The 21,521-nt window shown below is 52.9% G+C and overlaps 1 protein-coding gene across 7 annotated transcripts in view; it reads right to left on the bottom strand.

The window, feature by feature from the left end:
* The window catches only part of Whrn (whirlin), an 80,400-nt gene that overhangs the window by 4,172 nt on the left and 54,707 nt on the right, over nt 1-21,521 (bottom strand). For 3 of the 7 annotated variants that reach the window (XM_087904951.1, XM_087904950.1, XM_087904953.1), the window contains 6 exons: nt 15,762-15,964; nt 14,557-14,593; nt 13,442-13,654; nt 12,710-12,919; nt 10,144-10,176; nt 132-203 (listed from right to left, as the gene is read on the bottom strand). In XM_087904951.1, the coding sequence (XP_087761077.1) occupies nt 132-203; nt 10,144-10,176; nt 12,710-12,919; nt 13,442-13,654; nt 14,557-14,593; nt 15,762-15,964 (768 nt within the window). The remainder of the gene's footprint in view (nt 1-131; nt 204-10,143; nt 10,177-12,709; nt 12,920-13,441; nt 13,655-14,556; nt 14,594-15,761; nt 15,965-21,521) is intronic. The other 4 variants (XM_087904952.1, XM_087904955.1, XM_087904954.1 and 1 more) reach the window with 2 other exon arrangements.

Raw genomic sequence — 21,521 nt, 5'->3', positions numbered from 1 at the left:
AACCAGCTGGGTTGGCGGGCTCTCGGCAGAGACTCGACACTCCCACCCACCGTGTCCTCTTTCTGTGGCTATCCCCAAGGAGAGCCCAGGAGTCCCTAAGCAAAGGGGGAGTATAGCCAAGCAGGTCTTACCACAGACACATCCGGCAGGGTGTTAACATTGCCTTCGGTGGTCTCACCGTTTCCCTCCAGGTCTAACGTGTTCTGGAAATGAACAAGAGACAAACTGAGCAGGCAGAGCTGAGAGGAAAGCCCACCTGTTTTCTGGTCCACAGAATCTGTGACCTTGTGACCCCTTCCGATGGCTGAGGTTACCCTGGCAGAACCCCACTCTGTGGATATTTACGTTACCCATTCAAAGCAATACAGTGACTTTTTCTGTTAGTCACTTTGAAGTTAAATTTTCTTTATTAATATTTTTCAGACAGGACATAATGAAGTCCATGCTGGCCTCATCTTAAACTTGCTGTGTAGCCTAGGATGACCGTGAACTGACTCTCCTTTTGTCTACCTCCCCAAGTGCTAGGATTAGAAGCATGTGCCAACACGTCCAGTGTACATGATGCTGGGGATTGAACCCAGGTCTTCCATACAAGAAAAAAGCACTCTTATCAACTGAGCTACATTCTAAACCGTGAAGTCAGTTCTTTGTGACCTCCTGATCATTTTCAGACCTCCCTTGAACTATCTGGAGATGGTGTCTTAGACTTGAATCGTAAGTGTTGTTCTCAACAGAGTTAGTACCTTCATCCAGTGGCAGACAGAATGCTGGGGGCAGGGCGGGGCGGGGCAGGGCACACAACAGGCACAGAGGTGTGTGTAAGGAAAGAGTGCTGTTCTATGGCTCCAACCCCAAAGGGGGAACTTAATGTAAAAGTGGATTCCATATGACAAAATATTCATCTCCTCCTTACTCCATACTGTGTATGTGCGCACATCTGTGTCTGTCTGTGTGAGTGTGGCATGCATGTGGAGACCTAAAGAGGAGTCAAATTCCCTAGAGCTGGAGTTACAGCCAGTTGTGAACCACCCAGTGTGGGAGCCATGAACTCAATTCGGATCCGCTGGAAGAGCAGCAAGTGCTCTTAGCCCTGGGCCATGTCTGCAGAGCCTCACTCCATCCCTAGTCCACACTCCCTTAAGGGACTTCATGATGCTGGGTTCTCTGGACCAGCAAAGTGAGTGCTTCTGAGCTGGGTTCTCTGGAAGTGGGGGAATGGGGAGCTTCGGAAGTCCATCATCTCCTTCTCCCTCCAGACTATCAGTGAGACTGTACCTGTGTTCATTTGGCTAGATTAGGGGATAAATAGCTAGTAGGTGTTAGTTCTCTGTGCCTGTGAGGATGTTTCTGGAAATCAGTCACAAACATCATCTCCGCTGTGCAGAGTCCCACTTTCTCCTGCCTCAGTCTTTTTCCTTTTGTGATGTAATGGATGAGCCCAGGTCCACGCCAGGGCAGTCCAGCGCTGAGTCTCGCCAAGACCTTCCCTTGCCCTTGCGCAACAGGACTGCTGCTTCTCAAGCTGAGCTGGATAAAACGGACGCCTCGGGCCTCCAGCCTGCAGACGGAAGTCCCAGCTGCCAAGGTCTCCCAAGTGTCGTCCTCATGAGTCTTCCTGTGTTCTGGAGTGATCCTGTAGGTTGCTTCCATGGATAACGCTGGCTGATGAGGCACCTAGACCTGGCTGAAGTCTCCAGTGACCCATTAATAACGAATGAATAATCCCCAGGCTCTGGGCCAGCAGCTGGGACTGAAGGAGAGACAGCGCCCTGACTGAATGTGTGTGTGTGTGTGTGTCTGTGTGTGTGTTGTGAGCGGGGCAGAGGGAGATTTAGACCTTGGAGGCAATCCCATGGCTATCAGCACATGGTACACCGAGGAAGAGAGACCAAGCAAGGCTTCCTAGATGGGTCAGGGATGGACACTGGCTCTGTGAGCAGGAAGCCATGTATCAGACACTGGGTGTTTTCTGCCAGCTCTTGGCCGTCTGAGGGCAGTGGGCTGTCCGGAGATGAGGTGAAGTTTGCTTTCCGTGAAGATTCCATTTGCTTACATCCCTTCTGCCAAGTGGGAGCACTGCAGGCAGCGTGGCTTGCTCTTCCCACCAGCCACCATCTGCTGGCTCCCAGGTCACCTCTGGCATGGCGTCTGCCTGAGCAAGCCACCCCTAGTCCATTTTCCTCTTCTCTCTCTCATCTCTGCCCCCCACCCAGCAGCCAGACAGTCCTCAGAAAAGAACCCATGTACACGCCCAGCCCAAGCAAGGCCCCGGGGCTTTAACGTGTCACTTGGGAGAGACATTCCAAGCCCCCCAAACTCACTGCTGGCTACATGACCCTGTTCTTTCTTGCTGTTTCCCCAGTCTAACGGCAACCACGCCTGCCCCTGGGCCTTTGCACCAGCTGCTCTGCCACCTGCACCATTCAGGATTCACTTCCACCTTTCCTTCGGTTCTCGCCACCGAGGCCTCCCAGGCCAGCCGTCTCCATGGGCACCAGAGATAGCACTGCTCATCTATCCTGACCTGGCCCACTTTTCTGTACACAGGTCACATGTGCCTGTATTATCTCCTCTTCCTCCTGGGTATAAACTAGGGCAAGACTCAGGCCACTGCGCCTTTTGTGCTCAGAACCGTGGCTGCTGGGTCTAAATAAATGGAAGAGTCTATGAGTGAATGGATTGCTTGCTTTAGCTGCCGGGGCAGGGGCTGAGCATGCTGGGAGTTGGGGAGGGGGCCAGTACCAATGGTTGGGACAGAGGCAGGCATAGCTGTAAAGGAAGGCCCTCATGTGGAGCCTCCTAGATGTAGATTCCTCCCTCAAAAGCTGCAAGTGTTCCGGACATGTGTTTGCAAAGGCCGGTGATGAAGCCACAAATGGACAGGATGCTATGTCCCCTTCATAGGTCACCCCTGAGGTTTTCTTGAGCTCACATCCAGCTCTGCATCTTACGGCTGTGTGACAATAGGGAAGACATAAGCCTCTCCGGGTAGTTGACCAAGTCATGCAGTTAATCCACTAACGCGAGATGGCTCTTCCCATAGGGCCTGGCCCTGTACCTTGGAAAGTCTTCCTCATTAGAAATCCAGGAAGCCTTGCAAACTGCCCCCACAGTGGAAGGTCTACCAAGTATACTGTGGCCCTTGTGGGCGAACCCCTCAGAGGAAAAGGTCATCAGCACGGTGCTGTCTGGAAACATCCCTGGTGGATGGACATCAGAGACGGCCTCCTAGCTGAGGGGAGTTTGTCCGGGCAGGTCCTTACCAGAATTCCACAGCCAAGCTCTGGCCTCAGTAGGAGACACAGAATTCTGAAAATCCATGGTGTCTACTCCGAGGCCAAAAGAAGCCTCTGCTAGAGGCACTTATGGCCCATATCTGCTGCAGGGGATGCTGGGAGAGGAGGGAGAGACGACTGCAAGCAGGTGCTGGGAGCCTGAAGCATCATTCAGTCATTCAGCAAACATTGGCCATGATTTAGGGGTGAGGTGGGAAGGTTCTGAGGGTCATGGAAGTGAGGATCAGGTGCTTGGCTCTTTTCCTACCTTCCTGCATGCAATTTCCCATGACCCTGAGGCAAGCATCATGGATCTCCCCAATTGTCTGCCATCTCTCCTGTGATTATAGATCTAGAGGAATGCGACAGGTCCAAGGATGCATGGCCATTATCCTGGCTAATTTTATGTCAACTTGACACAGTCTAGAGTCATCTGAGAGAAGGAAACCCCAATTGAGAAAATGCCTTTATAAGATTACACTGTAGGCAAGCCTGTAGGACGTTTTCTTAATTAGTGTTTGATGGGGGAGGGACCAGCCCATTGTGGGTGGTGCCATCCCTGGGCTGGAGGTCTTGGAGTTTGTAAGAAAGCAGGTTGGCAAAGCCAGTAAGCAGCACCCCTCCATGGCCTCCGCATCAGCTCCTGCCTTCAGGTTCTGAGTTCCTTCAGTGATGGGCTATGGGTGTGGAAACCCACGCCAGATAAACCCTTTCCTCCCCAGCTTGCTTTTGACCCTCACTAGGACGGCCATTCTATAGTAACTTGTCATACACCTGGAGCTGGACAGAGCCCCGGTGTTTCAGACGGGCAAGGGCAGAAGTGGAGCATACCGCATACCGTAGGCAGCTGGTTGGAGCGCAGCACAGCCAGGCTCCGTCTGCCAGATCCAGACACTCTGGAGCCCCAAGTCTCCCAGGCATGTTCCTTGTACACCTGAAACAGCGGCAACAAGCCCAGACAAGGAATAGAGCAGAGCCCTCAGGGCAGGCTTTGAGGTCCAAGGCCACAGGGCATGCCTCGTGTCCTGGACACTGCATCCCAATGCCAGCTGCCTGCGGCTTTCTCCACACCTGAAGGGCTGATGCCTGAGAACCCTCTCTGTTCTACAGCCCCGCCTGAGGCTCAGAGAGGTCCAAAGTCACCCATCCAAGTCTAGAGGTCTTTAAGTCCCTACTCCACTGTCTCAGTCTCCAACCTCCACAAGGCTTTCGGGGTGCATGACAGTCCCCCCGTATATTGGAGTGAGTACAGCAAGGTCCAGATTCTCACACATCTGGCTTGGAGCAAATGGAGATGGGAAAGTGGAAACGGGAAGTGAATGGCCAGGATCTATCCTTGTGCTGACTTCCACCCAGGTACTGAGAACAGGCAATGCCCGCTTTGGGTATCATCAGCGCCACCTCAGCAGAGTAATGCTCCTCCCCTACCCTGCCGCCCTCCCCGAGCCATCCCAGTTTCTGCCTCCTGCTCCTTGCTTACATAAAGGTGCTATTTCCAGCTCTTTGTCCTCCCAGCCTTGTTACTCCAGTGTCAAGCCACGCCCTCTCTCCCCTCCCCCACCACAAAATGCACCTAAGGTCTGGCACTGGATGGGCCACTGCCCACTCTATATAAGGAGAAACTGAGGCACTGAATTACACAGGCTTCCAGAAGGCCGAGTGTGTGTGTGTGCGCGCGTCTGTGTATAGGGGCAGCATTTGATTTCTGCATGAGGGAAGAGTATAAATAAGGAGGAAGATGGGGAGAGGTTTCAAAGGTAGGGAGGGTTGGGGAAAGCCAGACAGTTCAGCCACAGGAAAAGCAGATGCACAGAGAGAAAATCAAGGTGGAAAGGTGATGGATGGTGAAATGATTTGGGGAGGCGGAAGTCCTGGATTGCTTGGGACAGTGATTCCTTCTTCAAAGCCGGCTATCTGTGAGAACAGTCCCGTTCCAACACACACAGAACATGAGAGCAAAGGGCACATTCCATTCGCCTCTCAGGACAGGGCATGGACATACAGCCCAACTGGGATGTTGCTAGCCAGACCACGCGTCCTTCTGCTGAGGTGACACCTGGCCCTGCATCTCCCTCATTTGTCCTGGGAAAAGGTTGGCACACAGTGGAAAGAAAGCCAGGTCAGGAGGAGCCCTTAGGGCAAATGTTGAAGGGGAATCAGGTCTCTGGAGAGGGAAGACAGGGACAGGCAGCCTGGCTAGGAACCTTCTTCCAACAGGAGCGAAGGTAGCCACCATCAGCAGGTAGTATCTTTCCTGTCACTCAGGTGTCTACAGCATCTCCCAGTCCCATGCTGTCCTCACAACCCAGTGCTTACTGACCCAGGGCCCCACCTCTTCACCAGGAGAGAGCCGGCAGCACCATCGCCACTGTGCTCCCATGGTTTGAGAACCGCATACTATCAAACAACTGAGCGCTCTGTGTCTGTCGCTACTAAACAGTTGAAGCTGCTACTCTAAGAAGGGAGCCAGGGCTCCACCAGCCTCCAGAGGCCTGCGGCTCAGACAGCGAAGGACTTTCCACAAGCCAGCACACTGCCCAGCTTCCCTTTTGTCGGCTCTCTCGAGACAACAAGAGCTGTTACGTTCAGAGGGGCTGAGCTCATGGACTTGCTCCATCTGATGCAAACGGCTCCCAGTACCCCCAGTCCTCACACAGGGAGGCAGGCATTTTGTAAATGCTTGGACCTGACCGAACGCTGCTGAGATGACGTGATGGTTCTGGGGTGCTGGGGCTGTGTGAGACTGCTAGGATAAAGTGATGCTCTTCTCAGAGGAGGGACACCCTGGGGTTATGCTGGGGTGGTCCATTTCCTGGCATTGGGCACTGTTAATAGTTTGAATATGAAATGTCTCCCACAGCCTCATGAGAACTTGGTGGCTAGCGGATGAGCTTTGGGGAGGTGATAGAACCCTGAGGGCTCTGACCTAATCAGTAGGTTCATTCTTTGATGTATTCAAAATAATGACATAATTGGCACGTGGTGAAAAGAGAAAGCAGGGCCTAGTCGGAGGATGTTACGTCACCGGGGGTGTCTGTGAAGCTGTATTTTGTCCTAGCTTCTTTCTATACTCTCTTCTGTTTCATGCCCCCTCCTCCAACATGTGAACAGCTTCCCCTTTATATGTTCTGGCCGCTGTGATGCTCTGTGCACAGGCATGGGGCTGAACTCTCTAGAGCCAAAATAAGCCTCCTTCTCTTAAGTTAAACCAGGTAATTGGTCACAGCATGAAAGATCAAGGCATGTCAGCTCACCAGGGACCTACACGGTGCCCACCGCTTCCCTGGCCCTCTGCACACTCGGGTGGCTTTTGTCCCACATCCCATCATCCCCAACACCACTCTTCATGTATGCCACGGCTGAAGTCAAAGTTCCTCAACTCTCTTGCCTCATTGAGTGCCTGACCTTGGTTTGACTGTCTCTGCAGTGTCCCAGCCATCATGTCTGGATCCGTCCTCTCACGTCCCCTCGGGCACTGAATCAGTAGCTTGTTTACCTAGGGTACTACAGATGGATTCCAGGGCCCGGCTCAGGCTAGGAATATGAGTTCCAGGTGAGCAGGGCGGATGGTAGCGAAGGCTTAACTCAATAAACACTGCAGGGCAAGGGCAGGCTGGACAGGTGAGGGAAGGAATAAAGGTCTCTTGAACAGAGGAGTCTTTAAACCTAACAATCAGTCCCAAGTCAAAGGAGGGAGCAGACCCACCCTCTGCTCCTTGTCCCATCTCTGAAGGACAAGAAGACGTCACTCAGTCCAGTGAGTTTTGAGTCTCCCTCCTTCACTGTGCTGTAAAGAGAGAGGCTCAGGAACTGACGCAGCCATGCTGGGAGCCTCTCTTTGCCTCCCTGTGTTAAGGGACAGGAAAGTGTGGCCTCAAGGGTGGGGTACCATCCCAACATCCTTGGAAGCCACAGGGCCCCACTCCAGACACAGCAGAGGTATTTCAATCCCGGCAGAAACATCCGGGTGATAATCAGATTCTGTCCATTTGGTATAAGTGAACAATAGCAGCCTTGACTTCTAGTCTTTTTCTGTCCACCCTTACATGCTCCCAACACACATCCGCCCAGTTTCCCTGGACAACCCAAAGATACCAGGTATTTCCAATCCAATACACAGATGTGGAAACAGGACCGGAGAGCTTATGCGACCTGCTCAAGACAACCCACTGTGAGTCTGGAAAGCTTTACAGCCGGGGCAATGGCGCATCTGCCTTGCTCGCACTGAAGATGCACAGACGCTGGCAGGCATCTGTCTTCTCACGCTGCAGGCCGGTGATTTCCTTAGGGAACGGGATGCTGCTGAGAGGCTGGTAAGAAAGCTCAAGGCTGAGTGGCAGACAAACTGAAGGACATCATTTGTCTTCGGGTGGGGTGGGGTGGGGCGGGGCGGGGCTTCCTTGATTGACGGCTTCTGCTCTGAGCGGATGTTGCTGCACAGTGGACCATGAGTAACCTGTGAAGGATCACTCTACCATGTGACCCGGGTTCAGAGTCTGGGTTCTGTGGAAACTGACCCGGAATGCCTGGTCCTCTGGGTCACTGGCAGCCCAGCGCCAAGACAAGGTGTGTTTCCCTGAGACACAGGCAAATGCTGGAAGTCAGTCCTGTGGGCCGTTGCAGGTGCCATCTTCTGGGCTTCTGTTGGTGATGCAGTCCCTGCCTGTCCCCAACTACTCTCCCTGCGACTGGGGAAGTCAGCTCACTGAGGAGTCAGAACAAGACCAGTGTTTCTGAGGATGTGGTGTGGTCAGGGTCTGTGGAAAAGGGAGGAATGGGTTTGGCTGTCTTCTACGGTTCTACTGTCTGCTGCTCTGCCTGACTGCAGCAGTCCAGTCCTGAGTGCCTGACTGGGGGTTAACTTCTCCGCCATATCTTTCTCCCTCTGCTATAGCCCTGCAGAGTTGGGGGGACACTGTCACCATCCCCTCACATACCCTCCTGAATACTTCCTAACACCTGTGGTGGTTTGAATGAAATGGCCCCCAGGGACTCATAGGGAGAGGCACTATTAGGAGGTGTGCCCTTGTTGGAAGAAGATGGGGGTGGCTTTGAGGTTTCAGATGCTCAAGCCAGGTCCTGTGTCTCTCTCTTCTTGCTGCCTGCTGAATCAGATGAAGAACTCTCAGCTACCTCTCCAGTACCACTTCTGCCTGCGTGCCACCATGCTTCCTGCCATGATGATAATGAACTAAACCTCCGGCCTGTAAGCCAGCCCTAATTGAGTAAGAGTTGCAGAGGTCATGGTGGCTCTTCACAATAACAAAACTACTCATCAGAAAGGGTGCTTAGAATCCAAGGAGCCACAGAGGTCTGCCATGGTCTTAGAGATGAGGAGACTAAAGCAAGATTAGGGAAGGGGCATCCCCAAAGGCACATGGCACTGGAGGGTCAAGTGGTGCTAGAATAAAGAGATGCTTCCAGGCAGGGAGGTGGTGTCCCCTGCCCTCACCCCAGGTGACCTGTGTGTGCGGAGCCTGAGGCAGGAAGAGCTGGCACTTGATCAGCCCGTTACCGTGTCTCTTAGCAACTGACTGCACCATCTCCACAGAGCCCTCGCTATTCCCTGGGAATGTGTCTGTGTATCCCTTGTCTGCCCTCAATAGTCAGAGATTGGTAAAAATGAAGCCGGGCCCTGTCCTCCCAGATCAGGGCCTCGGCTTGTTCACAGGCTTCAGCACATGGCTTGCCCTGCTGGACTCACCCTGCTCTGGCTCCACCGGTCCTAGACAGTTCATGATGCGGGAGACATGCCCCAATCTCAGGGCCTTTGCACACGCTGCTCCTGCTCTCTGAACTGCCCTCACCCCCAGATGTGGGCGTGGCCCTCTCTCACCTGCTTCAGGTCTTTCTCAAGGGAGCCACCCAGTCCCCCAGCCCCAGGCGGCCTGCGCTCTCGTTCTAATCACGTAAGGTGCCACTCATCTAATCCTCCGCCATTCCTGCTGGCCTCTGAACTCCAGCTCAAGAGAGGAGCTCTATTATTCTCTGCTGCCCTGTAGTTCCTGGGATGCACACAGCACATGGCATGCACCCCAAAAGGATTAACAGGAAGGAAGGAAGAGGAGGGAGGGAACAGACAGGCTGACTGCTAGGTGACGCCCGGCAAACAACGTCTGGAAGAACCAGGTCAGAGGACAGAGGACAGTGTTCACAACACCACACAGAGGCAAGCAGGCCAGGGACCCTGTCCAGTAAGCTGTGTGACCTGGGATAAGCTGCTACCCCTCTCTGAGCTTCTCTGTAACAGGAGGGCCTTAGTGCTCATGGCCATTGGGAATGCCTCAGGAGACATGTTTGAGAAATGCTGGGGCTGGACCTTAGAGAACACACCACAAGTCCTAACTGTTATAAAGGCTCCGGCATTCACACGGGCTGAGTTGTGAGCTAAACTCTAGGGACCCTGCAGTGACCCCAGACATGATCACTTCCCTCAAAAACTGGTGACCTCATGGGGCTACTGACCACAGCTCTCCTGTTCACTAAAGTACGATGAGGCAAGAGCTGGATGTCGTCTCCCAGGGAAGGGCCACGGGAAACAGGAAGGAGAGCATTGCAGACAGGCAGAGGCCACGGCAAACAAAGGCTGGCCATGTTCTCCACCCAAAGCACAGAAGGATTGCCCTCCTTTCCTAAACAAACTCAGAGAGGCAGAGCTACTGCTTGAGGTCACACAGCAAGTGACAGGGCCAAGCTGGGATTTGAACAGAGGTCATTCTCCACAGCCTGGGACCACTTAAGAAGTGACCAGAAGACAGACTGAACGACAAGAACACTGGGTCCCCAGATGAGACAAGTGCAGAGGTCAGGAGCAGCACGAAGGGCTAGCCCCACCTCTGCCCCCCCCACCCCTGCAGAAGGACGGTACCTCCATCAGGTCTATAAGCCACAGCAGCCGCTCCTAGGGAGGGTGGATGGGCAAAAGGCGAAAAAAAACACATGAAATGAATGTCAGGGGATCAAGAAGCTTCAGCACAGTGAACCCTCCCCAACACACAAGCCTACTGAGGGGAATAGCGGGGTCCTCAGAGGAAGCTGGAAGGAGCCAATGCCATCCTTCCAGGGGTGTCTAGAGGTCGGTGACGTGGGGCAGATGTGGCGCCAACATTTCCATCCACAGATGGGAAAGTAGGCTGGAAAGGAGCATTTGTCCCAGGCCACACCTGCTGAGGACAGGCTGGAGACTCTGGTCCAGCAGGCTAGGTCCCCAGGGATCAGCTGCAGTCCTAGAACTGAGCCTCAGAGAGTGCGTTGTGGGGTCCCTGGGAAAGACAAAAGGGAGGGGCAGCATCCCCAGCCCAGTGCCTCCCAGAGCCTTTGAGGGTGTGCCTGCCCGGTGAGCACATCTCTAAGGGGCTGCCCAAGCGGGAAGGGCAGCGGGGAAAGCCAAGGCTGTCCGAGGGCTGTGGCCACATCCCACGGACTCCAGTGCAGTCTAAGACAGCTTTCTTGTTCTGTTCTCCCTACAAGTTGGGAATTTAGCATAACAATCCCCCTACAAGGGAGGAAACTGAGGCACACCCATCTCAGAAGTTCCTCTCCACCTGGGGACTTGGGTATGTCCTGTTCTGCCATTCCAGGGCACCCTGAATGGTCATGGATTCTGACTGGTCTCCATTTTAGAAACTGTACAAAAGGACTTCGGGGTGCCCAGAAGCTGCTTGTGCAGAACCACTCTTGATATATGATCTGCTGTGCCCAAGGTGTGCCCTGTGCACTGGGGCATTACGGGTGCTGTTCTCGGTTAACCTGAGGCAAGACTGCTCAGGGATGGGAAGGTCACTGCTGCTCTCCGCAGGGCTCTGTCCTCAGGACCTTATCCAGTTTATATATACGTGGGGAAACTGAGGCACAAGGAGACTAGGATTCAAACCCAGATTTGCTGCCTCCTGGACCTGAAGACGCTCCCACTGTGGCACTGTGGTCCTGACTGTGCAGCCTGCTACGTACAGGTTCAGCCTGTGTGTAACTCCCTGGGTTTTAGAGCTATGCTTGGTTGCTCTTCCAGCTCCACATGAACATTTTAAGGCCAAGGTCATAAGAGCTCAGACTCAGAGAAGGGTAAAATGCAGACCAGGACCCCTAGCCTGAAGTCATCTCATCATGAGGTGCTACACAGCCTGAGTTTGGGGCAAATCTAGCAATATGGGGGCAGCCTCCGTCCAGCGCTGGATCTGATCTGAAAAACAGCTGCTGGCCTACTCAGAGCCCTGGAGGGAGGCATGGCAATCTCTGGCGTCACCTCAGGAAAGAACAAGGACCCTTGAAGATGAAAGAAATGGGGTCCTCCAGACACCAGAGCTGTAGTGTTAAAGCCAGGTGAGAAACCAGAAGTCACCAGATGGCCATCAGGAGTCTCAGCCCTCCTGCAGGTCAGCCTGCCATTGAGCTCACTGAGTTCTGGCTTCAGAGCCACCACTACCTCCCGCTCCTTCCAAGGACGACAACGGCAGCTTTGGGTCTCCAGCCCACCCACCTGACTCTCCCTCCTGTAAGACGTGTGGCTGTCCCCTGATAAGAAACAAGGCATTTGTTGTCGGGCACGGTAACACCTGTCAGGAGACAGAGGCCGGTGGATCTGTGAGTCTGAGGCTGGCTGGTTACAGAGCAAGTTCCGGGCCAGCCAGGACTGTATATGTCTCAAAACAAAAGAAAAACCAAAACCAACCAACCAACCAAACAAACAAATAAAAACCAAGCAAACAAAACCCAAGGCATTTGCCTAAGAGAATCCTGGAGTAGATTAATCCAGGACGAATTAGATGCTGGACTGGGAGCTGCTGAGTTGGCAGGAAAGCCAAGCCGGACTTGGGGCTCCACAGACAACAGGTCACCTCTTGTGAAACCCAGAACCACAGTCGGAACCATGACTGCCACTGTGTAAGGGCTGATCCGAAGCCAAGCACCATGCCCTCTCCATTTGATCTTCTTGTGAACTGCACTTATATAACTGTTATTGTGTCCAACTAACCTTTAAATTTTTACTACATTTTTATCATGTGTGTGTACACGCGTGCATGCAAGCACATACGTGTGTCTGCACATGTGTGCAGGAAGCTCCAGAAGTCAAAAGAGAGCCTCAGATCCTCTGGACCTAGAGTTGCAGGTGGTACACGTGTGGGAATCAGAGGACAGCTTGCAGGGGCTAGTTCTGCCTTTCTGCCTTAGGAGTCCCAGGGACTGAACTGATTTGGTGGCAAGCACCTTTACCCTTGGAGGCATCTTGATGGCCCCTAACTGTCCCTTAAAAAAACCTTTTCCTTGGGATCCCCAGACTGAGAGCCCCAATAGGCACATCTTTCTTACATGCCCACTGCCCCATGTCAAACAGACAGTAGGTACTCCACAACAGCCAGGCTCTTACAGATGAGGGGCTCGAGGCTCTGTAAGGGAAAGCTGACTTTCTCACCAGGGACAGGGCAGGGGCAGCTCACCCTGGCTGAGCTGACCGTTGTGGAGGTGCCATGGCTGCCTGTGGATGAGCCCGTGTCACTGTAGGACACCATGGAGTAGGTGTCTCCAGCACCAGGGCCTGGGGGCTGCCGGGCCTTCATGGACTCTATCTCTCGCCTCAGCACCAGGTGGTCAAAGCGGTCCAGGTCTTGGGGCAAGATGATGCTCCTCACCTCAGACAGGAGAGAGAACTGCAGGGGAGAATATGGCAGAAGGATATTCAGCCCCTCCACCAGCAGGTGAGTCTTCCTTCCTTAACTCCCGTGACTCTCCAGTGTCCTCAGGGGAGCACTCAAACACAGGCCCATTATCTCCTCCTTCTCAACACACACAGGTGACAAAGTCCCAGAACTTAGTATCATATTCATGCCACGAAGACTCTGGCCGTCCTTCCCACCCCGAGTGCCCTCGTAACCTTGTGTGTCTGCCTCAGTTTAAACCTTCCCACTAGATTAAGTTACTTCTTCCTTTCAGCAGTTTCTGGCCCACAGACTTCTACCTAAGCAGGCTTCTCAAACTGGTTAGCCCCTCACCATCCCCTGAGACCCAGCTTGTGAAGAATATTCTGTGATAATGGTCACTGCGCTCTGTCTCTACCCCTCTGCCCAGAAGTCTGTGAGTTTGGAGGATGGGCCGCCTTGGTCCCCGTATCTACCCAGGATTCAGTTGATCTATGTCCTTGGTGACAGGATGGGGCATAAGGCAGAGGTTACCTTGGCATGTGTGTTGAGCAATTCAAACAGTGCCATGACCAGGGCCTCCACAGAGATGGCACCACCACGGTACTGGTCCAGGTAGTACACCATGGTGGCACGCTCCGGCTCTGTCAGCAGATGTCGAGCTTGGTCATCCAGAAGTGCACGTGTCTGATTCCCCAGGCTGCTCAGGGTCACCTGGGAGCCAGCCGGGCCCTTGTAAAATCCTGGCTGGAAGAAAAAAGGACACAGGACAGCGAAGTCCAGGCTGCTCTGGAGCCAGAGGACCCGGTAGAGTCAGTACAACACTGCGGAGGGATGATCTATCTTCACATACATAAGAACCTCTCCACCCAAACCCGGGGCGATGGCACTGTGTGGCCGTCTCTGGCCACGAAGTAGTCACTGGGCACTTTGATATTTGGCTCTTGCGTATCCTTGTGCCTAGGCTTCTGCACACCATGTGACCTGTGGGCTTTGCTATCTCTCTTAGAGAGCTGTAGTGATAAAAGTCCCTGCGTTTCTAAACTCATTCCAAATTACACCAGCAGTCCTCATCACGGACCACACCGTCACCCTGCCAAGAGCCTCTAAAATGATCTTGAAAACACAAACTTCTTGCAATGGACTCTACACAGTGCTCACTGCCCCGACCTCTTTCCATGGCCCCAGCCTGTGAGCACGGGTTACCTGACTTCACTCTGCTCTAAGCCACACCCATTCTCTTCTTCTAGTCTTCCACTAACCCATACCCACCCCGTCCAATCGGCACAGGCTCTTGCCTTGACATGGCTCGCATCTCTCCCTCTGCTCGGTGTCCTAACTCTTCCCTAATGCCCACCTTGCCTCGATGGTTCCAAGTCTGTTTTCTAATTAGATATTTATTTGAATGCCTTGGTTTGTCTAAATTTGTGAGTCTTCCATTGGGCGAGGACATCTCCCTCACCCCAACCTATAGAGCAGGGACCCGGAGATTTCTGTTCCCCGCCCTTATCCCAGGAACGAGCAGCGGCTGGAAGGCAGCAAGCATCTGGACAGCTGTGCAGCCTGACTGAAGCTCCCTACAGTGTGTAAGGCCCTGGGCATACTCTGTCCGGAACTGAGGGGACAGGAAGAAACCAAGGATGTCCTACCTTATTTGTTCCTTCCTCTCTGAGGTCCCCTGGAAACCTATGGAGAGAAACAAGACCCTTCAGCACATGCTAGTACTTGGAGTGGGTCACACTGAGAGGCTGAGCCGGAGCAGGAAAGCTAGGCTTAGTATCTGGCGTGGGGGCACATGCCTATGACCTCAGCACATGGGAGGATCTGAAGACAAGGCCAGCCTGAGCTACAGAGCAAGTTCCAAGCCAGCCTAGGATATGTGACCCTGTCTCAAAAAACTTCGACCCACCCCTAATAGAGCAAAAGTGTGAGAAACCACACACCCATGCTTCATGGTCACCGCTTAGAAGCTGCTGGAGGGTAGGTGGTCCCCAATGTCTACAGGAGGCGTTTAGCCTTCTCCATTAGTAATACGTTCAATATTGCCTCACCATGCAAGGTGTACTTTCTGTCCTGATGGGACCCAGAGTTCTCTGGTCGGCATGGGCATGGGAGCAACGGGGAGTTGGGAATCACGGGGTGGGGGCAGGTGGTCCAGGTCAGCCATCTGGCCCCGAGAGGTGTGTGGGGGGGGAACAGGACCGGGGGCAGGTTGTGGGACACCTCATCTCTAGCTCATATTTCCGTGAGAAAACACAGGCTTATGCTGTAAGAGTTTGTAATTTTAAGAAAAAATACCCAGAAATCCAGTTTTTAAACAGGAAGTCTGATTTTAAAAATATGTTGGAAATCATTTTTTTTAAAAAAAATGTAGCACTATACAGAAGAAAGGAAGGAAATGAAGGACAGAAATATGACACTGTTGGGGGTGTCAGACGAGGAGTCACCAGCCACCTGGTGGAGATGTATGTTGGGGACCATGGGTGACATGGGTACATTGCTAGTGGGCACCCAGCCACCCAGCCACTACGCCTGGCTTTTGAGACTCTTTCATCCCAAGTACCTCCTGGGTCCTCTCTGGCAGTATGGGATGGGGCAGAGCCTACATCCAGATGCAGCAGTAGGCACCCAGAGAGAGGTTAAGTGATTTGCTTACTGTCAGAGAATGGGGGCTCTAAGGCCTGCATTTCATCTTTCCCTGGGGATACTGAGGCTAGGAGAGGAAAGGGAAGAGCCTGTGCTCATGCCCGCGAGTGCAACGGATCTCAGGGTTGGGACACCAGGCAGAAGAGAGAGGAACACTGATTCTCAGAAGTCACCCAAGGGTCCCTGCACCCTGTGCCTGAGGCCAGACCCTGCTGAGCTGGTGGTGCTTTCCCCAATCCGGGAACTGGCAATCCACTTGGTCTGGTCCACGGTGGTACGTGCGTGGGGCAGCCTTCCAACGTCCTTCACCGTCAGGATGAGGTGCCGGGATGACTTGAGCAGCTTCACCGCCTCGTCATGCAAGATGCTGAGAAAGCTCCGCCCATTCACCTCCAGAATCTGGTCCCCAACCTGCCAAGACCCAACACCATCACATGGGCTGCCCTCGTCCCAGCTCTCCGCTTGCCAGACTGAGATGAGGTTACTGAGGTTCAGAGAGGCTAAATGGATGCCTGAGGGTCACATATGAAGGAAATGATGACCCGCAGCCAGTGCCAGCCCTGAGCCCTGCTCCTGTCCTGTCTAGTGACAGCTCTGAGAGTATGCCAACTATGATCTTCCCCAAAGTCCATCAGTAGCCTGCCAGCTTAGAGACGAGGGTGAGATGAACCACTGCAGGATGCAGTGACGGAGTGAAGTAGACACCTGTCATTTCCATATCTGAGGCTATGCTGTTGAGATTTCTTACCTAGCACATGTTATCACACACACACACACACACACACACGTGCACTGTATGCATGTGTGGTGCCTGGTGCCCAAGGAGGTCAGGAGAGGGGATTGGATCCAATAGAACTGGAGTTGTGGTGCTTGTGACCAACACCTGAGAACTGAGAACTGAACCTGGGTTGTCTGCCAGAGCAGCAGTGCCTCTGAGCCACCGAGCCATCTCTCCATGCCCTAACTCACACGCTTTTGTCACTTTACAATGTCAGCAACACTTTAATTTACTAAAGGAGAAAAAAAAGTGCAGAAAAGAAAGACTCTAATAACTGAGCTGCCCAGGCTCCCCTGAAGGAGTACACGCTGCTAAGAGTCTTATGACAAGCAGCCAGTTTTATTCTGTAATATAAAACAACAGACAAGCAAGCAAGTTTAAAATGAAAAGATAAAAGGACAGAGACAAAGCTATTAGCTTTCCAATAAAAGCAGATCTAAAATGAAACCAGAAGAGACAGGGGGAAGATGCTGCATTGTGCAGTGGGGACCACTGGACCCCTAAAGGTGGGGACTCAATGGGCCTTCTCTCCCAGTAGGTTCTCCAGCCCATGGATGGAAAACACCAGGCCTGTTGTAACCTGAAGGGTAGCCAGCCCACCCGCTGACTGGTCTTAGCTAGATTTCTTCCCCTCCTTTTGAGCCTGCATTATCAATAGTGGGGGAATCAGCTGCTTGAGGGGGTGCATTTTCAGATGAGGCTGCCCCGAAGTCGTTTGTGCCACTGCAAGTAACTTCCATGAGCTCACTGGTTCATCAAACTGGACCTGGGGGGAATTGTTTCTTTGGTTTGTCACTGATGACTTATCTAGGGAAAGAGATTTGTTATTTCTCCCCAGGAAAGGCAGACAATAGGGTGTTCCCCTCAGTGTGTGGTCACAGGCCCCTCAGGAAAGGTAGACAATAGGGTGTTCCCCTCAGTGTGTGGTCACAACCCCCTCAGGAAAGGACACTAGGATGCTCCCCTCAGTGTGTGGTCACAGCCCCCTCAGGAAAGGTAGACTAGGATGCTCCCCTCAGTGTGTGGTCACAGCCCCTCAGGAAAGGTAGACAATAGGGTGTTCCCCTCAGTGTGTGGTCACAGCCCCCTCAGGAAAGGACAATAGGATGCTCCCCTCAGTGTGTGGTCACAGCCCCCTCAGGAAAGGACAATAGGGTGCTCCCCACAGTGTGTGGTCACAGCCCCTCAGGAAAGGTAGACAATAGGGTGTTCCCCTCAGTGTGTGGTCACAGCCCCCTCAGGAAAGGACAATAGGATGCTCCCCTCAGTGTGTGGTCACAGCCCCCTCAGGAAAGGACACTAGGATGCTCCCCACAGTGTGTGGTCACAGCCCCCTCAGGAAAGGACATTAGAATGCTCCCCACAGTGTGTGGTCACAGCACTCCTGAGGGGAACTGCATAGAAAACCTGGGTCAGTCTGGCCCAAGGCCCCTTTGTTCTTCTCCCTGCTAGAGGACCACAGGGCTTGGATTCCAACCCAGCCTACCCCAAAGCCACTTTCCTTAGCTCTGCCTGCAACAGCGGGACCTTGACTCTGACCCAAACACCAGCTTCTTCCCCTTTCTCCACCCACGGTGGCCGCTCTCTTGGGTCTCCACCTGCTCATCGGGTGGCTCCTGAGTCAACATTTCATCTCTGTGGGCCACAGTCATCATGCAGGAGACTGTAAACGTGGTTAAGGGCTTCAGAGACCATCAGACCCAGGTTCCAATCCTGTCCCTGCTATTTCCATGCCAGAGAACATAGCCCCACAACCTGTCTCCCTCCCAGTAGCTTTCACGCCCCATTTTCCTCCAGTGGACGTGAACTGGGCCTTGGCCTAGGATTGCCCTCCTTCAAATGTCTAGCTATCCCAGCCTGTCTATATACACCACCAAACTCTGGCACCACCCACAATGACAAATCTCACTCCCTTGCCAATGGCCTCCCTAGTTAGAAGACTGAGCACTGAGAATGTAGATAGCCCCCTGGGTTCCCAATAAAGAAAGAGGAACAAGGCCCAACATGGCCTTAAGGTGTTGCCAGCAAGTGCTCAGCAGTTTTCTCGTGGTGGTTTGTTCTGCCTTGGCCCACCTCTCTTGGCTACTCTGAAGTCTGGTGGTTGAGCCCAGCACAGGAGAATTGCTCATGCACTAGCCTTCCTGTACACAGAGGGGGAAGTGACCTCCATCCATGGTCGCTAGCCCGGGGCCTGTCAGGAGGCACCCTGCATGTCATACACTGTTCCGGAGCCTGCCATGGGAGCCACAGCCAAGGCTGTACCTCTTATATTCCTGTGTTTCGTTTTCTTAAGTGTCCCTCTGCAGCTCTGACTTTTAATCTTCCTTTCCGCATACTTTACTACAGCACACAGTTTAATTAAAGGTACTTGTCTGGGGGAGCAGCAGTGTCCAGGCACGCTTCTGAGAGCCTGGCTCTGAATCCCACCAGGGGATGGCCAGGAAGAATAAGCCCATTCATAGGCATGTGAGTCTGGACTGGAAGCCAGATAAAACACCACGGATCACCTTGTTAAATGGGAGCTTCAGATAAGTGGCAAATCCTTAGAATGATGGATAAATGGCTCCGCTATCCAGGGTGTTGCGAGCGCTACTGAGTGGGCCTTCTGGCCTTACTTGGAGGTCTGCAAGTAAATGACACTCAGGATTGCAGTTCTCTGTCCTAAACAACTCATCTAGGTTTTGTCCTTACACACTCATCTAGGTTTTGTCCTAACAGACTCATCTAGGTTTTGTCCTAACAGACTCATCTAGGTTTTGTCCTAACAGACTCATCTAGGTTTTGTCCTAACAGACTCATCTAGGTTTTGTCCTTACACACTCATAACACGGGGCCACCATGCAAGACCTCGCAGTGCCCTTGTGCTGATGTGAGACACCTACAGGGAGGGCCCTGGTGGTTACTGCTTGGGCCTGGCAGGTGTAGAGGTCACACCTATGGGCCCAGGCTGCTCATGGGCTATTGTGGCTCTGAACGTCAGTCCTCCCCCTGGCTTGGACTCAGACCATACCATTTCTACAGTCTGTGAGCAGTCCAGCACAGTGCAGGCTCAACTAAGTCCTGGTATCTATGTGCTGGAATCTCAGATTGACAGGCAGAGCCCGCTCCTTAGGGCTGCTGAGTAAGCCTATCCCTGTGGGAGGAGGCTGAGGTGACAGGGCTTCCCTGTCATCTGGGTGGAGAACAGCAGGGTGCTGGAATAGGGCACAGGTCACCCAGATGGAGGCCTGCGAGCCCAGTTCCCTCATCCCCTTTTGGCTTCTTTCTCCAGGGCTAGGCTGAAAACTACCATGTTTGAGGGTTACAGTTGTCCCCTCCACGATGCCTTCCCCAGCATCTGATCTGGTCCAAGGCACCCTCTAACCCTCTAACAGTAGGAATGTGTGCTGGTTCGAATGAGAATGGCCCCCATAGGCTCATGTTTGAATGCTTGGTCTCCAGACAGTGGAATTATTTGGGAAGGAAAAGGAGGTGTGGCCTTGTTGGAACAGGCATGGCTTTGTTGAAGGAGGTGTATCACTAAGGGAGGCCTTTGAGGTTTAAGATGCTCACAGCAGACCCAGTCTTTCTCTGCCTGCAACTTAAGCATCTTATATAAGCTCTCAGCTACTGCTCCAATGCCGAGCCCGCCTGCTGCCATGCTCCCAGTCATGATGATCACACCGTTTGAAACTGTAAGCCAGTCCCCAATTAGATGCTGTCTTCTAAAAGCTGGTGTCTCTCACAGCAGTAGAACAGCAACTGTGACCGAGCTTCATGTGCCCAGAAGTTCTGTCAGTTCAGACACTGACTGCTCGTGTGCCTCACTCAGGGTGCTCCAGGGGTGGGTTGTGTCCACACTAGAGTCTTCCTGTAGGAGTCTGGCAACAACAGCACAGGAGCCAAGTGGGCTGCACCACTCTCTCAAGTATGCCCAAGTTTCAGTGTTCTCACAGGGTGTTCTAGCCGTTCCCTGGCTGAGCATGAGATTCCCCAAACAGAGACAGAAACATAAGGCTCTTCATGGCTCTGCATCTGTTTCCTTCGAAACAGAACAGATCAGTTCAGAGACACCAAAGTCACACCAAGAATGAACGAATGAGCAGCACCACGCCCACTCTCTCAGGCTCTACCTTTATCAGCCCAGTGGCAGGGGTGTTAGACAGTGGTGAGCAGGGGGGAGTTCCGCCTTCCATTGCTTTCACCTTGTATTAAGAAGTTGAAGATTACCCTCACCCTTTCAGAGAAAAGCCAGGAGCTCTGTCCATTGAGATGTGAGTCTTTCTTCCCAGTCCAGAGTGAGATGTGTGTATAACCAAGCTGGAAAGAAAGGGTCAAAATAACCTGAACCTACACATGGAGAAACTGAGGCTCGGCAAGGACATGGGTAACAATGGAACCAGTGCAGGGTGCTCTTAACCCTGGTCCATGGGGCAATGTGATGGAGCATTTAATATTGCTTGGCTTGTGGTGAGTACTTGACAGGAGGATGGTGAAGGATAAGTGAGGGAAGGCAGTTTTATTTTATTGGTCACCATGGCTACCCTCTTTGGGACTCTGATAAAGGAGGGGGGCTGGGCCATAGGAATGCTGTTCATTTCACGGCGTAGGGAGACCTGCTCCATCACCTCCAGGCCACCAGTGGCAGGCTATGTTCTAGTGCTCTGAGAAAATGAGACACACAGGCAGGGACAGGACATTACTTTCCTCTGAATCAGGACACCAGGAGGCAGGATTCACACTTTACAATGTGGGGCCCATACAGGAACGAGGGAGGCCCTCAGAGGCAGCAGGGTGGCTCATGCAGCCTCCAAGGGACCTGAGAAAATTATTTCCATGGTTCTTAGCCTATACCCTCAAATTGGGAACAACACCCTGGTGATTGGGCCACCCTGACTGCTATGTAACAGACCATGGGGAACAGGGTTTTTTGAAGGGGACCTTGGAGTCTGGACCCAACTCCAGATTCTGCCATTTACCCGCTACGCATATGAGTTACCTCATTTCCCAGTTACCTCCTCTGGAAAACTCAGAAAATATTGCTTGTTACTCCTGAGGGAATTAGCATGCCCACACTGTGTCTCCCATACTTCAAATAGCACATAGTAGGTGCTCAGCAAACACAGGATGGACATACAGAGGAGAGCCTATGTACCGTCAGCACTCAGTATGTGTGAGTTGTGTTTCTGCAGACTCCTACTTACGCCGACG

The sequence above is a fragment of the Myodes glareolus genome, chromosome 3, assembly GCF_982192425.1.
Source record: "Myodes glareolus chromosome 3, mMyoGla1.1, whole genome shotgun sequence".
In the NCBI taxonomy this organism is placed as follows: domain Eukaryota; kingdom Metazoa; phylum Chordata; class Mammalia; order Rodentia; family Cricetidae; genus Myodes; species Myodes glareolus.
The sequence above is the reverse complement of the archived record's forward strand: the minus strand, read 5'-3'. Positions and strand labels throughout refer to the sequence as shown.